Below are 15667 nucleotides of genomic sequence, written 5' to 3' on the forward strand. Positions count from 1 at the left end.
GGTGAATAGCATGACAAGTAATGACTGATTTCAATGAAAATCAGAGTAAGAAATAAAATTATAAAAAAATATTCCCAAAAATAAGTTATGTTGCCAATAGCATTGTTTTGTGCCCAAAAAACAAGGTAACCCAAAAAATTAACTACTGTCCAACGTATTTGGTTGTAGTGTGTCAAGAAGTACTTAAATATTTATCGTTACATCCAAAGCTGTTCAGAATTATTGGAAAAACACTGAATTAGGCACCAAAGAAGGAAAGGAGGAAATTTAGATACACAGGGTAGAATAAGTGAGATACTTGCAGAAAGCCAGCTGGACGAAAAATGGAAGTGGTGATTATTAACATACTTTTCAGAAGAAGTTAAAAAGGTGGATTAAATTATCTGGTGATGACAAGAAAGAGAAAAAGATGAAATCAGAAGGAATGTAAATGAAAATTACTTCTAAACTGTGGAAGCAAAGCCTGGTTTTCTTGAAAATGTAATGTTAGCACCATATTCACCTGAACAATAAGAAACGGTTACTGCCTAGTGATGGACCAAAGACATCCATGCATTAATTGTTGTTCTTAGCTCTTCTACTTCTGTTTACACACAATAAATATACATGTCTAGATAGAATCACTCTGACCTAAAATGATGGCTCTATATAATTGATTAGTTTGTGGTGAAAGAAACATTTTAAATTTTACTTATCTTCAAGTATCTGAAAGGTTTAAAGCATAAGTATATGTTGGTACTGGTGGAAAATATAAATGCTATAAATTTAAAGTTTTCTTAGAAAATGTCATTCTATTTTGGTAGGTTCCAAAACGTGCACGTGTCATAGACTCTGATGAAGATAATGATTCTGATCCCCCATCGAAAAGAGTTCATACAAATGGGCATAGCGGCTCATCTGACGAAGGAAGTGAAATGCCAGATGATGAGACGATCCAGAAGTTCATTGAGATGTGGGAGTCAGTTTATCCACTCGTTGATAAATTGGTAAGTTTATAAAATTGTCTGTTTTGAATAACCCAATAAGATTTTAAGCTCAGTATTCTTGTTAGATCATTTTTATAATAAAAAAAATAATGATTTGGTTTGGACCTTATGAAGATGTGCCATATGCAGTAATACAGTGTACCCCCCTGTATTCGAGGGGGATGGGTACCAGACCTCACCCTGCGAACAGCTAGAACCCGCAAATAGTTGAAACCCCTTTAAAGATGCTTAAAACTTGCTAGTTAAAACTCAAGAAAAACCTACTAAAAATGTTTAGACCTGGCTTTTTTAATAGTTTTATCACAAAAACCCCAGGGGAGGTAAAGGAGGTCATTGGTAGGCTAGGTGCCCCTCCCTCTCCTGTGCCACTGGTGGGGGGGGTTGCCTGGCAGGCCATTGGGCCAAGTGGCAGAGTTATGGGGCAGAGGAGTGGGTGGTAGATGTCCTTCGGGTGGGGTATCTACTGCCATTCGACTTCTCTCCTCCTCCTCTCAGACAAACTGCAGCTCAGGAGGGCATATCCTCCAGATTCTCTGAGGTTCTTGGCTTTTCTTGGTGCCCAAGTTGTCGGGAGGTTGGAGACTTGTGAATGACTTATCCACCTTGAATCACTTCATCAGAAAGACAAGGTTCAAGATGGAGACCCCGCATTCAGTTTTGGCAGCTGTGAGGGGAGGTGACTTCATGCTGATGATAGACTTGAAGGATGCATACTTCAAGATACCTATTCATCTGACGTCCAGGAAGTTCCTTCGCTTCTCTCTCAGAGACAAGGTCTTCGAGTTCAGAGTCCTGTGCTTCGGGCTGACCACAGCCCTTCAAGTGTTCACAAGGGTCTTCTCTCTTGTCTCAAGTTGGTCCCATGCTCAAGAGATCCGTTTGCTGAGGTACCTTGACGATTGGTTGGTCTTGGCAGGTTCCAGGGAAAAGCTGCTGCAGGACAGAGATTGTCTGCTTCAGTTTTGTCTGGAACTGGGCATCGTGGTCAAGCAGGAAAAGTCAAACCTCGTATCCAGTCAAAGGATTCTCTACCTGGGCATGGTCATCGATATGGCAGTTGCAAGAGTTTTCCCGTCGGATCAGAGGTTGGAGAAGTTGTGAGTGGTGGCGCGTGACTTCCTGTTGGAACCACATCAGTTGGCTCATCAGTGGCAGGTTCTTCTGGGAGTTTTGTCTTCCCTTGAGAAGCTGGGCCGTCATGGGCATCTTCATCTTCAGTCTCTACAATAGAGACTGGGGGAATTCTGGTCTCTGGCGGGGGACTCCCCCCCTGATAAAGGTTCCTCTGTCTGGAAGTGAGAGAAGACCTTCGTTGGTGGTTGAACGACCAAAATCTTTTGAAGGGTGTCCCTCTGCGTTCTCTCCCACTGGACTTCCTTCAGTTTTCAGATGCCCCCCTTGCAGGTGGGGGGGGGAGCTCATTTAGGTGGCTTCATTGCCTCAGGCGTTTGGAGATTGAAGGACAAACAGCAGCATATCAATGTTTTGGAGTTGAAGGCAGCCTTCCTGGGTCTGAAGGAGTTTCAGGAGAACGTAGAGGAGTCATTTTGTCGTTCTCATGTCAGACAACACCACAGTGGTCACCTATGTGAACAAACAGGGAGGTCTGGTTTCACATCAACTTCACGGCTTGACTGTCGAGGTTCACCAGTGGGTGGTCAGCAATTTGGTGGAGCTCTCAGCCATGTATATCCCAGGCAAACGGAATGTGGTTGCAACAAACTCAGTCGTCGGGATCAGATCCTAGGCACAGAGTGGTCCCTTCATCAGGTAAAGTGGGCGCTGAAAGTCTTTGCACCCCAGAAGGGTGTTTAAAGACTTTCAGCGTTTTAAAGAATCCTCCATATCAGTCACGGAAAATGCCTGAGAGAAAAAATGACTAATTGGCACCTTTTATTGTTTCCACTGTGTCCTTGATTAAGGAAACAATAACTGATCAGTAGCCCATTAGCCGTGGTGTAAGTCAGTTTGTTTTGCTGGCACTCCTGTCAGGATTTGTTTGTCTCGCGGTGTTGCCCTTGTGTTGCCATTCCCTGTGCCTTTATGCGTAATGGTGGGTCCTTATACTTCTAGGGATGATCGTGTAAGGGTCATTCAATGTTTTGAATTAGGGTTAAATACCGCTGAAATTGTGTGGCAGACGGATTTGAAGCGTCGAACAGTTCAGAACATTGTCGCGAGGTACAAGGCGTCAGGGAAGAAAAGAGGTACCTCTTCCCGCCAATAAGTCTGGGAGGCCCCCGTTGCTGTCTGAACGATCTATTTCGCTACTGAGAAGGGAAGCAGAGCTTAATCCTTCACACACTGCTCGTCAATTCAGGGAAGAAAACCCTGAAATTTTAGGAAAGTGTAAAGTACGTACTTTACAGACGTACTTGTCACGCAAGTTGGGATTCAAGAGTGTTGTGGCTCCTAAGAAGAGCAAGCTAACTGTCGCCCATATTAAGAAACGAAAGTTTTTTTTTCATAGGTTTGGTAAATGGGACATTAATAACTGGAAAAAAGTGTTAATAACTGGAAAAAAGTGTTGTTCACTGACGAATCCACATTCCATTGCTCGGCAAGCACCTCGACGAAAGTTTGGTGAAGTCCCCACCTTAACAAGTGCAGTGACAAACTTATTCGTCCTCGTGAAAAGTTTCCCAAAACTATGATGGTATGGAGTTCTATGGGTTATGAGGGAGTTGGGGAATTGTGTATTTTTGAAAATAATGAAAGAGTCAACCAGCACATTTATTACGTTGTGCTAAATGAATATTTAGAGGGGAGCTTTGAGAAGATAGGTGCTTCGATTCTTCAGCAAGACGGTGCACGGTGCCACACGACGCCATTGATTAGGAACTGGTTGCAGGATTGTGGTGTGGAGCTTTTAAGTGACTGGCCCCCTAATTCCCCTGATTTTAGTCCCATTGAAAATCTGTGGTCGATCATTAAACAACGTTTGCAGAAGGTTGACTGCTCCAATATCGAGAAACTCAAAGCCGCCACCATCGCTGCTTGGAACAGTATCGGACCAGAGATTTGTCAGCACCTCATTGAAAGTGTTCCCCGACGGCTGAAGGGAGCTAAGGAGAACAAATTTGGTGCAACCAAATACTAGAAAACCTAAGGTAAACTGACAGACCATTTCAATATCTTAACTAAATTTTTGTATTCCTTTACGGTTGAAAAAGGTGCGCGTGTGTATGCGTTTGCCTTAATTGCACTGGGGTGTAAAAACTTTTGGCGCCTATTTTAGTAACAGACAGGCTTTTCCAGGTTTGGGGGAGACCCATGGTGGACCTTTTTGCAACTCTATTCAACAGGAAACCGGAGAAATTCTGTTCAGTGGCTCCAGATCCTTTAGCTTTAGCGGAGGACGCGTTCCAACATCCCTGGGACAACCTGGAGGTGTATGCTTTCCCTCCGTTTTGTTTCATCCATCAAGTTCTGAACAGGCTGATAAGTTTGCAGGGTCTGAGGATGACATTGGTAGCCCCTCTGTGGCCTCAGGCGGAATGGTTCCCAGATCTGCTGTCATTGTTGTCAGAGGTCCGAGGGAAATCCCCCCTTGGTGGCATCTCCTGTGTCAGCCGCATACAGAAAGGTTCCACCAGTCAGTAGAATCCCTGTTTCTTCATGGTTAGAGGCTATCAAGTATTTCCTTCGAGCGAGAGGCTTTTCTCAGTGAACAGCAGGGCATATGTCCAGCAGTCTCAGAAGGTCGACCTCTGCAGTGTACCAGAGCAAATGGGCGCTCTACTGTGTTTGGTGTCGTAAACAGGGTTTTTGTCCACTCACAACCTCTTTTCAGCACATAGCAGACTTTTCAACCCTCTTCAGAGATGAGAAACGTTTGTCCGTTTCTGCCATTAGAGGCTATAGGGCGGCCCTGAGTTTAGTGTTCGCCTTAGAGGTATCGACATCTCATCCTGGAAACTTTTCTTGCTAGTTAAGAGGTTTGAGCAATCGAGTTTTCCTCGGGAGCTCAAGCCTCTGAAGTGGGATGTTTCCTTGGTTCTGAGAAGCTTCACTAAGGGTCCATATGAGCCTTTGCGTGACTCATCTGACAGAAACTTGACACTCAAGATGGTTTTCCTCCTGGCCTTGGCATCTTTGAAGAGAGTGGGAGGCTCCACGGTCTGAGCTGTGATGTGATGTGCACCAGGGGTTGTGGTCGGTGTCCTTCAAATCTGTCTGGAATTCGTGGTCAAGACCTAAAGTCCCTCTGTGCACGATGGTAAGTTTACTTCTTTTTCCATTCCGTCACTGAATGACTTTGTGGGTGGTGATGCTCAAGAGCTTTTGTTGTGTCCTGTCCAGGCCCTGGGTTGCTATCTTAAAAGGACACAGCACCTCAGGACAGGCTGCCACAGATTTTCTGTTAGCACAGGACTTACAAAGAAAGAGGTATCGAAAATACTATCTCTTTTTTGGATATGGAAGGCTATCAGAGAGGCACACTTGACTCTTGATGATTCTGCCGTCACGTGTGTGCAGGCTAGAGTGCATGATGTGAGGGGTATTGGTCCTTCTCTGGGGCTTTCAAAAAGAACTTGGCTGTGCATAGAATGCTGAGCGCTGGTACTTGGTTACGCCAGTCCACGTTCACCTCCTTCTACCTTAAGGATGTTGCCCTCAGATCTATGGACACGTTTTCCTTGGGTCCTGTGGGGGCTACCCAACAGGTTGTGTAACTTATCATTGCCCTTAACAGGGCATTTTTGTATCTTACCTAAAATGATTGTGTGGATGAGAGAGTGAGTGAGTTGGCTGGTCTCTTTCTTTCTCTTGAACCTTTCCTTCTTCCTTCTGGCAGGTTAAGGAATAGACACGTCATTCACTTGACTGGTCTGATACAGGTAAGTAAGGTAGTCATACTGATAGTGTGGTCGCTTGGTATACAGCATATGCTCCACTCCTTGGCAAGGGGGAGTTTGGGAGTGGTAGCAAACCCTGTTGAGTTGGTTTGTTATTGGACAGTCTAAGTTTCTCTTTGGTTCCCTATGCAATGATTCTCCCATATATCATTGTATGTCTCAGTGTCTGGGTGGTTAGATTTCAATTTATCTAGCTTCTCACGGGCTTCAGTCCCTCTCCAGAAGTTACTTCTTCTGGAGCTGGACTGGTGGTTAGGCCCCCAGCTGTTTTAGGATGTCTTGTACCTCCCTCCAAGTATAAGTCGATCCCATTGTTATGACCGAAGGTTTGTTCGTGCATGAACAAATGACAAATTTTCTAAGACAATTTGTATTTTTCATAGCTACGAACCTGAGGTCTTAACATTGTACTGCTCACCTCTAGCCGCCCCTCTGTCTTGCTAAGACATTGAGTTGGGAAAGACCGACGCAGTGGCGTAGATGCGTGGTCCTTGACCACTCTTCACCTGATATACGCACATGTTGCCAGATCTCACAAGATTACTTGCTTTCATCTGCAGTTTAACTGGATCCAGCTAGGCACTAGAAATGACTATTATTAAGAGCTCAGGTTTGTAGCTATGAAAAATACAAATTGTCTAAGAAAATTTGTCATTTTATGATGAAATTGATAACAAAAAAACAGGAAATTGTGGCTATTTCTCATAGAAAAATACTGCGAATATGTGAATAAATTTACCAAGAACAAAGATGCAGTAACTTTTAGGGATTTATATGTTTTATCTAATATTTCTTTGCACTTTTCTTTGCAAAATTACATTTATTGATTAACATACTTTCATAAAAGAAGAGATCTAAAACCAACAACAACCCATTGGTATATTTATGAGCAAATTTACACAAAGACATCATATAAGACAGAAGGGCAGCACATACTCCCTTGAAGTCAAGATCAAAACTAAGCCCTGAGCTGCTAAGTCTCTCAGCCAGTCTAAAAGTTGCCATTAGTGAATTTATGGGCTATAGAAGTAATGGCACCTCTTTCCAGCCTGATTCCCCCAAATCATGGCGTGTAAAATTGTTACTCATCATGAGTGAATCTGTTGTCCACCCAAAACCTGTTATGGCTACTCATTAAGGGTTAAACTAAAATCATAATGTTAATACATATTAATTATCAATATAGTACAGTGTATGTAAAGGTCAAATAATGCATGCAAAGTGAGAGAAATATTACAGGTAAATGTGGTTCGTAACAAAAAAGTGATTCATACAATTCTGACACTGGTAAATGTATAACTTCATAAGTCAAGAAGAATTAGTGGCAAAAACTCAGAAAACGTCAGCGCCTGACAAAAGATTTGATAATTTGTGGATCCCCTCCCTCTGGATTTTGTTGGTAGTGATCCTGATGAGATGCTCTTATGCCAGGTGCTAGTCATTAGATACAATTTGAAAAGGATTCAGTCTCTGCATTCAGAGTGCTGGCACCTTTTTATTAGTAGGGGAAGCATAAGATGTCTTGTAGCACCCTTTCTTTTTGCCTTTGTGAGGTTATCATAGTAGCTTATGACTCTGAGGAGGATGTCCTACCTGGTCAGGTGAAAGCCCATAAAGTCGAAACATGAGACAGTTCATAGCCATTCAGTACATGAGGGCAGGTGTGTGGCATCAGTGAACTACCAACACCTCATTCTATCTGAGGGACATCTCCCACAAGTCCGTAGACACTTTCTCCACGGGACGTGTTAGCAGCGCAACAAATTGAGTAGGCTGCCAGCTGTGTTCAGTCAGAAAAGTATCTTCCTGAGTACTTTGGCTTAGTGTAATGAGGGTGTGAGTGAGGAGTGACTTCACTCACTTTCTTCCCTTCCTTCTCCTCTGCACAACACTTAGGCCAAAATATCTGCAGGAGTTGGACAAGATATATGTAACTACACTTCAAGCACCCAATCTTAGTATCAGATTCTAAGATGTGTGTCCCTCAGCTCCCCTTGAATGTCCTAATGCTTTCCTTATTTGAGTGAGTCCACTCACGCATAGTGCCCTACAGCTCTTATTCCAAATGTGAGACTGAGTAGGTGAGTCGTTGCAATCCTTTCTTGCATGTCGCTGGCTGCCTTTCTTGACTTCCTTTCAGAAAAGAGAAAGGACTTCTTTTGCAGTTCATGGGTTACTCTGTCTACAGCAGGGAATCCTTCAGCTCTGGTAGTTTTGACAGTGAACGACACTCCGGCAGGTGTTTTGTCTTCTTTCTGTCCTTACACAACCAGTCCTTCAGAGCTGAAGGTGAGCAATAAGTACCTAGGCAAAAGGAAGCTTTCTTGCCATTCTTCCTTGTCACCATTACATTTCCCTGAAACTGTCATCTCCATGTAGGAGAAAGAGAAACACAGCAAAGTGTAAGGCCTCTTGTAAGTAGGAGGACTTCTCCTCCTATTTTCCTCATGGCTGGAGAGCAGAGGTGCCAGACTGCCTGCAAGGGATCATACCTCAGGCAGAGTTATTGCCATAGCGCATACTCATTTGGACTAGAGGACCACCCCTTGTGTAACGTCCTACCATCTGCTTTTGGGTTTACACCAGGATGGTTTTGTGCAACCCCTTGCTCTCCCTGCATCAGGTGTGTGTTGCAGGTTGTGTTAGGCCCCCCAGCTCTGCAGAGTTGCAAAGGGGGTATATGTAAACTGTGTTCTATGTGTGCATGGTCTCTGGATTATGGGAAGTTGAGCAACAGAACAGGTTCTTCCATATCTTGAGGTAAGGCATAGAGGGGAACTAGTACCCCAATCTCGCTCATTGCATATGAACTCGTAAGGGGTGTGTGCAATCCAGTCACTTTCACTTGAGAGAATCTCCTTTCATCTCTTTTTGCTTTGTGTGCACGGTTTGCCGCATGGGCTTGAGGTGCATGAGAGAGAGGTGGCAACTTGCTTTACTACCTAGTGGTGAATGACTATAGGAGCAGAGGGGCAGCAGAGGTCTGAACTCTGTTCAGATAGTGAACATGCTGGAACTCATCTGCCTTCTCTGGCAAGAGTGGCGGCTTGTGCCACAGTGGATTCCTATGGCTTTGCTGGATTCCTATAAGTAGAGTGTGAACAACATTTCAAAGAGGTTATTTCACTGTTTTGTGAGTGTGATAATCTGGGGAGACAGTTTCAGCTTCTCACCTGCTCACTCTCATCTACAGAGCTTTCCTTAGGAAATGCTCTAGAAGCATGACTGTTGGTCAGGTTATCATGGTCCCAGTTAGCTTGTGTTGGTGTAATGCAGGTTGAGGGCAATGCTTTAGGGTCTGTGGTAATGGTGTCTCTGCAGGCTGTCTCTTGGCTAGATATTTGGATGGATGTTGTGACAAGCATCTCATCTGCAGACAAAAGAGTGACAAAAAGAAGATTGCTGGTGCCTGGAGGAAGGGCCCTTACTTTCTGGGCACACAGTGTTACACATAGTCACCAACAACTAGGCAAACCTGGTCTTTTGTTTTTGTAGGAGAGGTAGGAGTCTCTTCTTTTTTCTAGGCTGGTGTCTTATGAGGGTAGCCCCTTACTGAGGAACAGTCTGGTGTTGAGCTTGCCATTGGTCTTTCCTATGGGAGAAGATAGAGGATGTGGTTCAACGGAGGAGAGAGGATTCCTAAGACTCAATCTTCAACTGAGCGTTGTCCTTCAAATCTTTGCCAAGGGTGAAGGCACCTGTAGCCAGACCTTCAGGTTTGGTGAAGTCCTCCATTTCTGGTGCAATGGAATTCATTCTTCAGGTCAGACCAGAAGCCTAGTACTGTGCTTCTTTCAAAAAAGGTTGCAAGTCTTTCCTTTTGTCCTTGCTCCTCAGGTCTGTCTATGAAGTGAGGAAAAGGCAAGAAAAAGGGAGATTGTTTTTTAGAACAATAATCTCTTCCTCTGCTGCCATGAATAGGGGGTTGCCTGTCATGCCATTTGGCAAAATGGCAACAACCAGGAGTACAGCTATGGGTTGTATCAGTCCTTGGGGACAGATATAGGCTGCCATTCAAGGCTGACACTGTGGTGGGAATACAAGTTGGGGGGAAAAAAAACTCAACCACACTTGTACTTACCCCACAATCAGGGTGAGGAGCTGCGCTGCTGTCCGCTCGATGTAGCTAAGCTAGGCTAGGCTAGGCTAGCCATCGTAACACAACACACAAACAACCAAACAAGGACAATCAACCACACAGCAATTCAATAACTATACAACAAAAGACCACTGCACAAATAATTACTATCCACACCAAAAAAACAATAACCCGACAAGTCAACACACTGCCAACAACATCAAGGAACCACAACAACAATACTCAACTACTGACCACTCCAACAACTCATCTACAACCCAACAGAACTCACAAGCACAACAAACTCAATAACACAGGCACAATAACCTTCAAACATACAATACCAACAATAATTCAAACAACAGCTTCAAAAAATGCAAAATAACTGACCATCAATAATACTGCTACCAAAAAACTGACTGATCAGCACCGACTCTGCTTCCACACTCTCTCACTTCTCCTGATGCTCGTAACCAACACTTGCCACTGATATACATGGCGGTCGCCGCAACAGACACACTTACGGCCGCCATCAAACTACTCCCATTTATTTTTCCACCAATTTTACTCTCTCTCTCTCTCTCTCTCTCTCTCTTGCAACCCTCGGAGACTTCGTCAAATTAAACTGCCATCATTACTCCTCCATATTACCTCTCCCGTTACATTTGACAACATATCCTTACACTCGCAACACCCACACTAAAGTGCCTTTCGCAACACCCAAGGGTGCTTGGATGCAGTCCCCCTGGATCTTGTTTGAGGACCCTCATACATTCTCTCAGTTACATCGCCATTTGCTTCTTCCAAACCACTTTCATTCAAATTCCCATTATCTCCCTCACTACTATCCTCCCAAATCTCATTCACTACTTGATTGACATCTTCTAGCTCTGGTCCCAACATCCCCCCTATTTCTGCTACCAAACCACTCAGTTCATCCATACTTCGGTCAAACTTTTGCAAAGACTTATCCATCCTATCAACTAATACCTCCTTACTACTCAGTTTCCTTCCCACTGAGGTCTCACTTAACTCAAACCCACATTCACTATAAGTATTACACGCTTTATCAACCGTTTGCTCCCTACCACTAACCCCCTTACTATGCTGTTCACGCTTCTCCCTTCCACTTCCTTTCTCTACACTTTTCCGCTTTCTTCCATACTCAACTAGCACTAACTGTCGATCTCCCAGACCCATTTGTTCACTGACACTCTGCTCATACTTATAGACCCTCAACCATTCACTCATTGCATTCTCCCGAACATACTGTGGTACTTCCCTCACTTATGGAGCTGGTTGTGGTGTGCCCTAACCTCATCCATCCCCCCACCTACTCGCAAATTCCCCAAAACATAACTCAGTCCACTCGGTCCCACTTCCAAAATCTCAAAAGGTCCCTCAAATTTCTCCCTTACCTAATTCACATTCATTCTTCCTATCTCAACCACCTCTTTCAACACTTTATCCCCAATCTTAAAACTTTCAAACCTATCATTAGCTTTCTTCCACAAATCCCAATCACTCTCTGACAGACCCAACTGCAACTACAATCCTTTCAAAATTTGACACAAATTTACAAGGAGACATACCTATACTCTGCAGTGTGGCATTATATACCCACACTGCATGTTCTACATACATATATCCCAATCATTGTCACCTTTACTCATCTTTTGCAAAATCTCAGTCATCGTTCTAACAGTCCTTTCAGCCAAGCCATTCGCACTGAGTATATATGGAGTAGAGTACACATACGATGCCCAATTCCTTCAACATTTCTTCAAATTCCCATCCCACAAACTCAGGTCCATTATCACTGAACATTTTTGCTGGCTTATGTACACACACAGGTAACATCACTTGACTCACCATTCGTGCAACAGTTTCACTCTTCTTATCTTTGATGGTAACCACATAGGCAAATTTACTCATGTGATCCACCATCACAATCATCCCCACATGTTCTCTCGCAGTTCTCGGCAAAGAAACACAGTCAATCACAAGCATTTCAAATGGCTCTTTCATTTGCAATTGTAACACAGGTGGACCTACAGGCACACACTGATACTTTCCCCTCTGACAGTCTTCACATGTGACAGCTACATCCTTACAAATCTTATTCAAACCAGGCACATACAATCTCTCTCTCCCACATGCATCGCTCTTACTGCCCGCACACCAGAGGACCCACACAACTGAATCCCCTTTGTACCTAGTTTCCCGAATTCCCAGCCTGACTCATCCTCTTTTGCCTACATACACTTGCTACATGACCTTCCATTCCACATTCAACACATGTCGCACGCTGTTCTTTACACATCCTAGCATAATGCCTGTTCTTCGTGCAATTACTGCAAATCACATTCACACAGGTATCCTGACATTCACTCACTATGTGCCCTACCTGCCCACAACTGTAACACTTAATATCCCTATCTTTCTTACATTCACTCAACATATGACCTGTCTGTCCACACCCGAAACATGCTCCTAATGGCCAGCGACATTCATTCATCTTGTGTCCTTGCTTTCCACATCTATAACACTGCTGTTCTCGTTCACGACTAACAGACCCTACTCTTCCAATGCTTGCACTCCGATCTCTCCTAGGGTTAACTATACTTACATTAATTGCTTTAACACTCCTATCAACCACTTGCTCTGCCATTCGTTTTGGCCCCTCTAAAACCGCCTCCCTATAGCTCTTAAACTCTGGTATACCCTCAGCTACTTCAGTCCTAACACTAACACTTCTACTTTCTTTCATACACCTATCTAACTCATAATCCTCTACTATTTCTAAAATGTCGTTCCATGTCAACCATTCATTCATCCATCGCAATTTCTCCTTATGTTTAAGATTTATAAACTTGCACACTCTCAGGCAGTCACCAACAATTTCCTCACTAACTCTACACTCATTTATCCCTTTGTCCCCAAACTTTTTCCTAACTAATGTTTCCAACCTGCACACATACATTGACAACGACCCACCAACATTCATTCTTGCCTCTTCAAAATCATGTTTTCTCCTATATCTAAAGCTACTCTTTATCTTCTTTGCCTGTTCCACAATCCTGACTTTCACACACTCATATGGCACACTCCCTGCACTCATTATTACCCCATACATACTCAACAAAAATCCTGTCAAAAAGCTACCTAACTCTTGCCCAACCTCTCTTGTTATCCTCATGCTTAGCCACACAATACTTCTCATATTCCTTAAAAAAAAGTCCCCTCTATCCCTACTAACATATTCCTCGTATTGTGCACATCGGGGTACCTCTCTCATATACACAGCCTTTCGTACTTCCTGCTCACTCTCACTCTCACTACTTCCAATTTGATTTCTCTTAACCTCTTCTGAATACAACGAATCAACTTCCATACTAACATCCATGTTCTTGATTATGCTTTTCTTAACCTTTCTACCTAGCTGTTTCCACTCACTGCTATCTAAATCACTCTCAGCTTCTCCCCAATGTATTCAGTCCTAGTCTCATCCTGTCCGTCATCCTTACTAGCCTTCTTTCCCATAGTCTTCTTTTCCTCAGCCCCCTTTTTATTCTTGTCCTCAGGTTTATCCTTATCCTGTGTTTTCCCCTTCTTTCCCATACTTATTACAACCAAATCACCTTTGTCACTCGTACTCTCATCCACTTGTTCTTGCACTTTCTTAATTGCTCCTGGCCCATCACAAGACCCAGTAGGCCTACCTCCTACTGCTCACTCTCCCATGAATCTCTTCATCATCTCCTGGACTGCATTCATCATTACCCCAAATTTTTTATCCATTTTCTCAATCATTCTCTCTTCCTCTCCTTTCACCTCTTCTTTCATTTCCACTTTCACACTCCTTAGCATTCCTCTTATTTCCTCTTAACTTGCTCTTCAGCTCCTCACACTCTACCCTTAACCTCTCATTCTCCACTTCCAATCTTTTCTTAGCTTCCCTCGCCAACCGCAAATCCTCCTTCAGCCTCTCCACTTCAGTCAAGCCTTCCATACTCATTTTCTTCACCAATCATACAACCCACCACACCAACCATCCTGCAGCTGCCACACCAAGAGCCCCACGTTGGGCGCCAATAAATAATGTGGGAATACAAGCTAAAAAAAAAACTCGACCACACTTGTACTTATCACACACTCAGGGTGAGGAGCTGCGCTGCTGTCTGCTGGCTATAGCTAGGCTAGGCTAGGCTAGCTGTCGTAACACAACACACAAATAACCAAACAAGGACAACAACCACACAACAATTCAATAACTATACAACAAAAAACCACTGCACAAATAATCACTATCTATACCTAAAAACAATAACCCAACAAGTCAACACACCGCCTAAAACATCAGGGAACCACAACAACAACACTCAACTACTGACAACTCCAACAATTCATCTACAACCCAACAGAACTCACAAGCACAACAGACTCAACAACACAGGCACAACAACCCTCAAACATACAATACCAACAATAATTCAAACAACAGCTTCAAAAAGCACAAAATAACTGACCATCAATAATACTGCTACCAAAAAACTGTGTGACCAGCACCGACTCTGCTCCCAGACTCTCTCACTCAGCGATGCCATTTTTTCTTCACAACATTGTCTTTTAGCAGTGTTACCCTAAGCAGTTCTTCTGATATTTTTACGTTCCGGTAAAGAATTATTTTCCTTGACGTAAAAAACTACACGTCACTAGCTTGAAGTATTTTTGACCAAGACAAATAAAGTATTTTAATAAAATTCATTTCTATAAATAAGCGGGATATATTTTTTATCTTTATTTTCATAATAAAACATAAAAAGGCAAAGCAAATAATTTTATTCCTCAGTGCCGTGGCCTGTTGTTGGAAAAGCCACGGAAGTTGCCAGATGTCACCAGAAAGTCACACAAGTAGACGAAATACCTCAAAACGGCAACCCTGCTCTCACTTCTCCCGACGCTTGTAACTGACGCTTGCCACTGACATACATGCCGATCGCCACAACAGACACATGGTTATGACCGCCATCAAACCACTCCCATTTATTCCTCTACCAATTTTGCTCTCTCTCTCTCTCTCTCTCTCTCTCTCTCTCTCTCTCTCTCTCTCTCTCTCTCTCTCTCTCTCTCTCTCTCTCTCTCTCTCTCTCTCTCTCTCTCTCTCTCTCTAATGCAACCCTCGGAGACATTGTCAGATATAAACTACCATCATTACTCCTTCATAACACTGTTTCCATCTCACTCCAGGTTCACGGAAATCATGGTCCTTGTTGGCAGAGGTAGCAGTGATAGCTGAGAAAGGTACCATGGAAGTCATAGATTGCCAGCTTCCACTGTTTTACTGCCACCTCTTTCACTTTGAATTATTAAAGAAGACATCTGGTGATTGGAGAATAGTGGTCACGATCTAGGCTTTGAAAGAGTATGGGAACTCCATTTTCAGTGTTAGATTTCATCAGAGAGGGCAACTTCTTTTTTTTTTATAATGGACCTACAGGATGCATACTTTCAAGTACCATTCATCAGGACTCAGAATTACCTCTGCTTTTTCTACAACAAAAGAATCTTCCTCCTTAAGGTCTTGTGCTTCTGATTGGCAACATCATCTCAGGTATTTACCCTTGGTCTTAGCTTGTATCCATTCGAAGGGTATTCATCTCATCCAATACCCAGGTAATTGGTTAGTCCCATCCTTCAGTGAATACCTTTTTTGGGACAGGGATCATCTGCTAAGTTTTTTA

General features: G+C 43.4%; 1 protein-coding gene across 2 annotated transcripts in view; it reads left to right on the top strand.

The window, feature by feature from the left end:
• Positions 1 to 15667, top strand: part of LOC135224599 (SWI/SNF-related matrix-associated actin-dependent regulator of chromatin subfamily A containing DEAD/H box 1 homolog) — a 221348-nt gene that overhangs the window by 76246 nt on the left and 129435 nt on the right. For both annotated transcript variants that reach the window (XM_064263757.1, XM_064263758.1), the window contains one exon: positions 804 to 986. In XM_064263757.1, the coding sequence (XP_064119827.1) occupies positions 804 to 986 (183 nt within the window). The remainder of the gene's footprint in view (positions 1 to 803; positions 987 to 15667) is intronic.

Source organism: Macrobrachium nipponense, chromosome 12 (genome assembly GCF_015104395.2).
Source record: "Macrobrachium nipponense isolate FS-2020 chromosome 12, ASM1510439v2, whole genome shotgun sequence".
Lineage (NCBI taxonomy): Eukaryota > Metazoa > Arthropoda > Malacostraca > Decapoda > Palaemonidae > Macrobrachium > Macrobrachium nipponense.